Raw genomic sequence first — 10,783 nt, 5'->3', positions numbered from 1 at the left:
TGACGTGTATCTGTGAAACCATTCACGGTTATCATCTATTAACAACTGTTTTAGTCGTATTCAGGAGTGAAAGAAACATCATGGCTCTGTAGATATTAATGCAATCTGCAAGTGATCAAACTCTGAACATCGCTCAAAAATGTGTTTATCATTATTTACCTTAGTGAGATGTGCCTCTTATATACTTCATGTGACCATTAGTACAACGCTTACAAGCATACTGCGAGTTCAAAGGTCTGTAAGTGAGTCCCTCATATAGTACATATTTTACAACAATGTATAATGTCTCAGAATTTTCATTGAACTTAACGGAAGTAAATATCTTCACTTCATAAATCTCCAGTTTGTATAGATATTGTTAATAGCACAACACAAGAACTCTTTCATGTCAATATGTGCACAGAGTAATGTTCTGTAAGGGAAACTTTAGATTGTTGCACATTGTATGTTAACAGGCCTTTGCTTTAACCCAAAACATATTTCAAACATGTGTGTGCAACTCACACTAGTTACACTCAGTCTTTACCTCATTTATATGAAGTACTGATTGCACTTAAAACTTCACTAGTAGCTAAACCTTTAACATATGGAATCAACTTTATCTCCAGCTCTGCACTGTTTCTATTCCATATAAACCAACATGTACACATGATCAGTTTATGTAGCACATCCTTGTGTGTCCTCTACTAACTGATTTGTTTTTTAAATTAATGTAGGTTGGACAATGCCATCAGTGATGAAACCAATTATGTCATTTGAGATATCATGAGTGACGTCATCAAGATGTCATGTCAGATGGAATGAGTAATGGAAAGTGTATGTGGGCTGAGGTCATCATTGGCTCAGTGAACTATAACTGGTGCAGTTCAGTGATGTTGTAGTCTAAATGTTCATTTATGGGATATTTCAACATATGACCATGCAGACACTTTAACGTTTGTTGCTTCAGTGAATATATGTTTCTAAGACTACAGTCTAGTTATTTTATGTAAGCACACGTCTTTGTAATTTATGCTTTGTGTGATTCTGTGCCACTTAGTACTTGTTTAGTTATTTCAGATGATGCACTGGTTTTCTGGAGTAAATTGGACAGCAGCAACCTGGAGGATGTCATCAGTAACGGTACAAGTGATGTCATTGAACATGTCATGAGTGATGTAATATGTGGGAACACTAGCAGTGCGTGGTGGGGGCAACTTATAGTCAGCGAACTATAACCGGTACATTTCAATCTTTTGTTGTGCTTGAGATTGTATTTGTAACTAACCTCACTCTAAACTTCAATTTTTCTATGAATTTCTAATTTCTTTTACATAAAGTAAGATATCATACCAGATGTAAGAATTCCGTCATTTTAACCTTTGTTTTTTTAGTGACTCTATAGGTAAGTGCCCCAAAGCACTTCCTCAGTTATGCACAGTCCCTCACTGGTTCCTGCCGATCCACACATATTCATGTGCACCCTCGATCAGTCCCTCAGTTACGTATGGGACCCACAGTGGTCACTTCCATTCAGTCAGATCAGTGTGGGATCCTCTCTTCACCCAGCTGTAGGTGCTGCCTGATTCCTAATGTGTTTGTGATGCTACTCACAGGGCTGTGACATAACCAGGTTCCCAGTCAGTACTCTGTGTGGGTGATGCTAAATACCTGTACGTGGTGTGAAGGATGCACCTGACAGGACAGGCCACTATTTGAGAAATATGAGTGCCTTTCTTCTTCCCAGAAGTGCACATTCCTCTGTGACAGGTGAACTGGGCACTCCTTTGGTGTGTGCGTAGACATGTCATGGGGAGCATCATTCAGAAGGGGGTGCAGCAACAGAGCCAACCAGTTACAGATTGCTGTGCCTCCCACGCCTCCCTGTGGCCCTCTCTTGGTGCAGGAGGCCTGTCCCCATTGACATACTCCAGCCACAGCACCTGCTGCTCTCACTACATCACTTCTGCTCACTGTTACTTCCAGGGCAGACACAGGAAGCACTTTAGCCCAGGTCATGAGTGGGCAGAGCCGGGCCCTGCTGGGAGTGCTCTTGGCCGTCTGCATGGGGGTCACAGCAGGTCAGACCCCAGAAGGTAAGGCAGACTTCTCATTTAGTGGGCAAGTGCCTTTCAGGGGGTGGGTGGGGGGTGGTGATAATATGCGATTGGCCACAACTACCTCTAGTCTGCAGGACTGTATTACTGATTGGGACAGTACCAGCACCTCTCTGTAAGCTGTAATACTGTAGTGCTTAATGAACAAGTACCAGCACCTCTCTATAGGCTGTAATACTGTAGTACTTAATGAACAAGTACCAGCACCTCTCTCTAGACTGTACTACTTAATGAACAAGTACCAGCACCTCTCTGTAGCCTGTAATACTGTAGTACTTAATGAAGAAGTACCAGCACCTCTCTGTAGACTGTACCACTTAATGAACAAGTACCAGCACCTCTCTGTAGACTGTACTACTGTAGTGCTTAATGAACAAGTACCAGCGCCTCTCTGTAGACTGTAATACTGTAGTACTTAATGAAAAAGTACCAGCACCTCTCTGTAGACTGTACTGCTTAATGAACAAGTACAAGAACCTCTCTGTAGCCTGTAATACTGTAGTACTTAATGAAGAAGTACCAGCACCTCTCTGTAGACTGTACTGCTTAATGAACAAGTACAAGAACCTCTCTGTAGCCCGTAATACTGTAGTACTTAATGAACAAGTACCAGCGCCTCTCTGTAGACTGTAATACTGGTGTACTTAATAAACAAGTACTGTGCACCTCTCTGTAGACTGTACTACTTAATGAACAAGTACTAGCACCTCTCTGTAGACTGTAATACTGCAGTACTTAATGAACAAGCACCAGCACCTCTCTGTAGACTGTACCATTTAATGAACAAGTACCAGCACCTCTCTGTAGACTGTAATACTGTAGTACTTAATGAACAAGCACCATCACCTCTCTGTAGACTGTACTACTTAATGAACAAGCACAAGCACCTCTCTGTAGGCTGTACCACTTAATGGACAAGTCCCAGCTCCTCTTTGTAGACTGTAATACTGTATTCCTTAATGAACGGGACCAGCACCTCCCTGTAGATTGTACTTCTCAATGAACAAGTATCAGCACCTATCTGTAGGCTGCGATACTGTAATACTTAATGAACAAGTACCAGCACCTCTCTATAGGCTGCAATACTGTTAATACTTAAGGAACAAGTACCATCACCTCCTGGTAGGCTGTAGTATTGTAATACTTAATAAACAAGTACCAACACCTCCTGGTAAGCTGTAGTACTTACTGAACAAGTACCAGCACCTCTCTGTAGATTGTAATACTGTAGTACTTAATACACAAGTACCAGCACCTCTCTGAATACTGTAATACTTAATGAACAAGTACCAGCACCTCCCAGTAGGCTGTAATACTGTAGTACTTAATGAGCTAGTACCAGCACCTCTTTGTAGACTGTACCACCTAATGGACAAGTGCCAGTCCCTCCCTGTAGGCTGTAATACTGTAGTGCTTAATGAACAAGTACCAGCACCTCTCTGCAGGCTGTAATACTGTAGTGCTTAATGAACAAGTACCAGCACCTCTCTGTAGGCTGTACCACTTAATGAAGAAGTACCACCGCCTCTCTGTAGACTGTAATACTGTAGTACTTAATGAAGAAGTACCAGCACCTCCCTGTAGACTGTAATACTGTAGTATTTAATGAAGAAATACCAGCACCTCTCTGTAGACTGTAATAATTAATGAACAAGTACCAGCACCTCTCTGTAGTCTGTAGTACTTTATGGCCAAATACCAGCACCTCTCTGTAGACTGTATTATTAATAAATAAGTACCAGAACACTGTGGAGGCCCTACTACTTAATAAACAAGGACCCAATCATCTCTGTAGTACCAGCACCTCTACGTAACCTTTCCTACTTAATGACAAGTACAGCACTGCCTCGCTGTACACTGCACTACTTTAACAAATACCAGCACCTCTCTGTATGCTGTACTACTGAATAAGCACGCACAAGCGCCTCTTCTTATGCTGTACTACTGAATGAACAAGTACCAGAACCTCTTCATATGCTGTACTACTGAATGAATAAGTACCAGCTCCTCTTCTTATGCTGTACTACTGAATGAACAAGTACCAGCGCCTCTTCTCATGCTGTACTACTGAATGAACAAGTACCAGCGCCTCTTCTTATGCTTTACTACTGAATGAACAAGCACCAGCGCCTCTTCTTATGCTGTACTACTGAATGAACAACCACCAGCGCCTCGTCTTATGCTTTACTACTGAATGAACAAGTACCAGCGCCTCTTCGTATGCTGTACTACTGAATGAACAAGTACCAGCGCCTCTTCTCATGCTGTACTACTGAATGAAAAAGTACCAGTGCCTCTTCTTATGCTGTACTACTGAATGAACAATTACCAGCACCTCTTCTTATGCTGTACTATTGAATGACCAAGTACCAGCGCCTATTCTTATGCTGTACTACTGAATGAACAAGCACCAGCGCCTCGTCTTATGCTGTACTACTGAATGAACAAGTACCAGCGCCTCTTGTTATGCTGTACTACTGAATGAACAAGCACCAGCGCCTCTTCTTATCCTATACTACTGAATGAACAAGCACCAGCGCCTCTTCGTATGCTGTACTACTGAATGAACAAGCACCAGCGCCTCGTCTTATGCTATACTACTGAATGAACAAGCACCAGCGCCTCTTCTTATCCTGTACTACTGAATGGACAAGTACTAGTGCCTCTTCTTATCCTGAATGGACAACTACCAGCGCCTCTTCTTATGCTGTACTACTGAATGAACAAGTACCAGCGCCTCTTCTTACGCTGTACTACTGAATGAACAAGTACCAGCGCCTCTTCTTATCCTGTACTACTGAATGAACAAGTACCAGCGCCTCTTCTTATGCTGTAATACTGAATTAACAAGTACCAGCGCCTCTTCTTATGCCGTACTACTGAATGAACAAGTACCAGCGCCTCTTCTTATGCTGTACTACTGAATAAACAAGTACCAGCCCCTCTTCTTATGCCGTACTACTGAATGAACAAATACCAGCGCCTGTTCTTATGCTGTACTACTGAATGAACAAGTACCAGTGCCTCTTTGTATGCCGTACTACTGAATGAACAAGCGACAGCGCCTCTTCTTACGCTGTACTACTGAATGAACAAGTACAGCGCCTCTTCTTATGCTGTACTACTGAATGAACAAGCACCAGCGCCTCGTCTTATGCCGTACTACTGAATGAACAAGCACCAGCGCCTCTTCTTATGCCGTACTACTGAATGAACAAGCACCAGCGCCTCTTCTTATGCTGTACTACTGAATGAACAAGCACCAGCGCCTCTTCTTATGCCGTACTACTGAATGAACAAGCACCAGCGCCTCGTCTTATGCTGTACTACTGAATGAAAAAGCACCAGCGCCTCTTCTTATGCGGTACTACTGAATGAACAAGCACCAACGCCTCTTCTTATGCTGTACCACTGAATGAACAAGCACCAGCGCCTCTTCGTATGCTGTACTACTGAATGAACAAGCACCAGCACCTCTTCGTATGCTGTACTACTGAATGAACAAGTACCAGCGCCTCTTCGTATGCTGTCCTACTGAATGAACAAGCACCAGCGCCTCTTCGTATGCTGTACTACTGAATAAACAAGTACCAGCCCCTCTTCTTATGCCGTACTACTGAATGAACAAATACCAGCGCCTGTTCTTATGCTGTACTACTGAATGAACAAGCACCAGCGCCTCGTCTTATGCTGTACTACTGAATGAACAAGCACCAGCGCCTCTTCTTATGCCGTACTACTGAATGAACAAGTACCAGCGCCTCGTCTTATGCCATACCACTGAATGAACACGCACCAGCACCTCTTCGTATGCTGTACTAATGAATGAACAAGTACCAGCCCCTCTTTGTATGCTGTACTACTGAATGAACAAGCACCAGCGCCTCTTCGTATGCTGTACTACTGAATGAACAAGCACCAGCGCCTCTTCATATGCTGTACTACTGAATGAACAAGCACCAGCGCCTCTTCTTATGCTGTACTACTGAATGAACAAGCACCAGTGCCTCTTCTTATGCTGTACTACTGAATGAACAAGCACCATCGCCTCGTCTTGTGCCGTACTACTGAATGAACAAGCACCAGCGCCTCTTCTCATGCCGTACTACTGAATGAACAAGCACCAGCGCCTCTTCTTATGCTGTACTACTGAATGAACAAGCACCAGTGCCTCTTTTTATGCCGTACTACTGAATGAACAAGTACCAGCACCTCGTCTTATGCCGTACTACTGAATGAACAAGCACCAATGCCTCTTCTTATGCTGTACCACTGAATGAACAAGCACCAGCGCCTCTTCTTATGCTGTACTACTGAATGAACAAGCACCAGCACCTCTTCGTATGCTGTACTACTGAATGAACAAGTACCAGCGCCTCTTCGTATGCTGTACTACTGAATGAACAAGGACCAGCGCCTCTTCTTATCCTGTACTACCGAATGAACAAGCACCAGCGCCTCTTCTTATGCCGTACTACTGAATGAACAAGTACCAGCGCCTCGTCTTATGCTATACTACTGAATGAACAAGTACCAGCGCCTCTTCTTATCCTGTACTACTGAATGAACAAGCACCAGCGCCTCTTCTTATGCTGTACTACTGAATGAACAAGCACCTGCGCCTCTTCTTACGCTGTACTACTGAATGAACAAGCACCGACGCCTCTTCTTATCCTGTACTACTGAATGGAAAAGTACCAGCGCCTCTTCTTATGCCGTACTACTGAATGAACAAGTACCAGCGCCTCGTCTTATGCCATACTACTGAATGAACAAGCACCAGCGCCTCTTCTTATGCGGTACTACTGAATGAACAAGCACCAGCGCATCTTCTTATGCTGTACTACTGAATGAACAAGCACCAGCGCCTCTTCCTATGCTGTACTACTGAATGAACAAGCACCAGCGCCTCTCTGTAGACTGTACTACTGAATGAACAAGCACCAGCGCCTCTTCGTATGCCGTACTACTGAATGAACATGTACCAGCGCCTCTTCTTATGCTGTACTTCTGAATGAACAAGCACCAGCGCCTCTTCTTATGCTGTACTACTGAATGAACAACCACCAGCGCCTCTTCTTATGCTGTACTACTGAATGAACAAGCACCAGCGCCTCTTCGTATGCTGTACTACTGAATGAACAAGCACCAGTGCCTCTTCTTATGCTGTACTACTGAATGAACAAGCACCAGTGCCTCTTCTTATGCTGTACTACTGAATGAGCAAGCACCATCGCCTCGTCTTGTGCCGTACTACTGAATGAACAAGCACCAGCGCCTCTTCTCATGCCGTACTACTGAATGAACAAGCACCAGCGCCTCTTCTTATGCTGTACTACTGAATGAACAAGCACCAGCGCCTCTTCGTATGCTGTACTACTGAATGAACAAGTACCTTGACCTCAATGTGTAATGCACTGCTTAATGAACATGTGTCAGACCGTCTCTGTAGACAGCATTACTTCATGAACAAGTACCAGAACCTCCTAAAGCTATGCTGTTTAATGAGCAAGTATCCACACCTCTCTGTAAGATGTGCAACTTCATGAGCAACCACCGATATCTCTCTATCAGCTTTGCTACTTACTGAACCAGCGCCAGCCCCTCTCTGTTGTCATAGTAGGTGGATTTTGTATGGTCCACATCGCCCATGAGGCTATCCAGGCGCTGGAGCTTCTTCCAGAACTTGAGGAATGAGTACCAGTTCTGATGTGTAGAGGAAGTTTGTTTTGGTTTTTGACGGCAGTGAAGGAGAAAGCGTGACACTTTTCTTGCTTCTGTAGATGTGCGAGATTCGTGCAAGGGAGAGAGAGGTGGACGGTAGTTGTCTGATGGGATCATAGAGATGGGGTCAGTTGTTGAGGTAAGCTGGTCTGTGTTATGGAGGGACTTGTAATCGTGGATGAGCAGCTTGAACTTGCACGGGATGAGTATCCAGTGGAGTTCAGTGAGGTAGGAAGTGACCTGGGCATTTCTGGGGATGTCTAGGCAGAGCCTGGAGGTGGGGTTTTGGTTGTCTGGAGTCTTCATGTGAGATGATTGGAGATGCCAATGCAGAGAGCGTTGCCGTAGTCGAGTCTGCCAGTGATGAGGGCTTGGGTGACCGTGAGTCTTGTGTGCATTGGTAGCCATTTGAAGATCTTGTAGAGAATTCTAAGGGTGTGGCAGCAGAATGCAGTCATGGTATTGACATGTTTGTTCATCGTGAGTTTGTCATCCACGTCATGCCAAGGTTTCTGGTGTGGTCTGTATGGTTTGTGGGGGTGAGGGTGGGGCCCAAGTAGGGTGGCCACCAGGAGGAGTTACAGGGGTAGTTCAGAGGTGAAGACAGAGAGTTTGACTTGTTGTGTCCTGTTGGTGAGGAAGGAGGAGATCCAGCTCAATGATGGCCCTTGGGACACCTGAGATCTGGAGCCTGGCAATGAGGGTGCCCTAGGAGACGGTGTTGAATGCCGCAGGGTGGTCGAGCAGGATGAGGGTGGTGTTTTCTCCTCTGTCCATAATGGGATGGATGTTGTTCATTGCTGCCAGCAGGGCAGTTTCCGTGCTGTGGTTGCTGCGGAACCCTGACAGAATGGAGTGCTTTTTCTTCGAGGTGGGCAGAGAGTTGCTTGTTGACCTCTTTCTCCATGACTTTGACCAGGAAGGGCATGAGCAAGATGGGCCTGAAGTGGATGCGGTCCTTTGGGTTGGTTGAGGGTTTCTTCAGGAGAACTGTGACCTCTGTCTCGCTGCAGCTGTCTGGGAAGTTTCCACTGAGAATGGATGAGTTGATGGTGGTAACGCAGGTGCTGATCAGTGCTTCCCAGGATGTACACATGGTGTTGGCAGACGTCTCTAAAGGAACATGAGTGGATGGACTGCATGGTCTGCAGTGTCCTCTGTGGTGAGGGGGTTCCAGTTTGTTAGGAGGTGGGAGCTCCTGAAAGTGGCGGGAGGTTCCTCTAAGGTGAATTGGGGTGCGATCTTGAGTATTTTGCTGTGGAAAAAGTCAGAAAGTTTGTCTTATAGTATCTGTAGGGGATGATGGTGTTGGAGGCTGCTGTCGGGTTGGTGAATTATTTGATGATGTTGAAGAGTTCTTTATCAGAGTTTGAGCAAAATTTGAGTCTGAGCATGAGGGTCACTCTCCTGGCTTCTTTGTTCTGAGCGTTATATCTGCTGAGTGCAGATTTGAGGTGTCTCTATAGCAATATACTAATTAGTGAGTAAGTACCAGCACCTCTTTGTAAGAATGTACTACTTAGTGAACATGTACCAGCATCTCCTTGTCATTTGTTCTGTTTAATGGATAAGTATGAGTACCTCGCAGCAAAACCATAATAATGAGTCACTACCAGTACTTCTCTGTAGGACTGTGCTACCTACGTTTCCAGAAATAGGTCTAATTGCAGACATTTAATACATACTGGGACAGTAATAGAGTGTTTCCTCAGGACTGTAATACTTAGTGTGGCTTTGAAGTTGTTGATAAAACTATACTGAAACTTTATGTCAAACTATATAACTTACTATATTATGAGCTTGTTCTGAGACTTTTCTAAGGTAACTGCTGCTGGCACTGGCACTTCTCTGCAGTGAAGACATTAGTCAATGGGCCAAACTTAAAATGATGGCGTTACAGTGGCAATTGACTTCAGGCCCAAAGCATATGTAACTAGCTAGTACTTGCACTTCTAATTCTAAGTAGTACTTATCTGTTTTTATTTATTTATTTAAAGATGTGTGTCTAGCACTAACACGTCACCGTGCAGCCACTTTGGAGAACTAGGTGGTGGTAGGTGCTGCTTTTGATTCAGGGGGATTCACGTAGCTATGGTTCAAGGGACCATTTGTCCTGGGGTGATGTTTGGATGAACCCCTAGAAGGCGTTGTTTTGGTGGACTAGTGAAAAGGAGAAGCCTGAGACCTCCTGGCTGTTATGAATTGCCCAAAAGTGCATGGATATATAATGCATCTGTAAGGCACTACCTCAGTGGATGTCTCTTGGTACTGATCTTGGATTTGGAGGAGGATTTGAAGAGAGAGAGCTTCAAGGATGCCATAAAGCTGGAGAAAGAGGATAGTGCTCTAAGCTGTCCTGAGGTGAATTCTACAGGTAAGGCCCCGCCACTGAGAAAGCTCTACCGTCCTTGAATTTGCAGTGACATCTAGAAATCCAACTTGATCCTGCCATCGTAGGGGGAAAGGTGACACGTAAGTGTAAATCATTTGATTTAGTTATTTGGTTTTATTTAATGGAAGCACCTGTACATCCAGCAAGAATAGTTAAACCTCTTTTCTCCTTGACACACAGCTGATGCAATGACCTCCTTGCCGTAAAACATGGTCCTTCTGTTTGAGCCTATCCACAGCAAGAACCACAGCATTTTGGACCCTCTGCAGCCATGATATACAGATGAGGGAAACCATGTATAGATACCATTGTAATACTCTAGAATTGGGAAGGTCATGGCCCTACACCCAGAGCTTTTTGCAAAAAGGACAATCAGGGAGAAAATAATTTAACTTCCACAGCTGGAGGAGGCATTGTCCACTAACTTGATTGTTTGGGAATCCGGCGACATATTGCAGCCAAACACAAACCCACTTTGTTAACCAAGGTGGAGCAGACTTGTATTTGATCAATCAGCTTAGGTGTATGCAAAGATCATGGGTCCCCAAGGACTTTAACGCAAAGATTGTGC

The 10,783-nt window shown here is 44.5% G+C and overlaps 1 protein-coding gene across 2 annotated transcripts in view; it reads left to right on the top strand.

The window, feature by feature from the left end:
• Positions 1–1,806: 1,806 nt before the first annotated feature.
• Positions 1,807–10,783, top strand: part of LOC138282943 (uncharacterized) — a 150,195-nt gene continuing 141,218 nt past the window's right edge. For both annotated transcript variants that reach the window (XM_069221009.1, XM_069221008.1), the window contains exon 1: positions 1,807–2,075. In XM_069221009.1, coding sequence (XP_069077110.1) covers positions 1,997–2,075 — 79 coding nt within the window. In that variant the 5' untranslated portion in view covers positions 1,807–1,996. The remainder of the gene's footprint in view (positions 2,076–10,783) is intronic.

Source organism: Pleurodeles waltl, chromosome 2_2 (genome assembly GCF_031143425.1).
Source record: "Pleurodeles waltl isolate 20211129_DDA chromosome 2_2, aPleWal1.hap1.20221129, whole genome shotgun sequence".
In the NCBI taxonomy this organism is placed as follows: Eukaryota; Metazoa; Chordata; class Amphibia; order Caudata; family Salamandridae; genus Pleurodeles; species Pleurodeles waltl.
The sequence above is the reverse complement of the archived record's forward strand: the minus strand, read 5'-3'. Positions and strand labels throughout refer to the sequence as shown.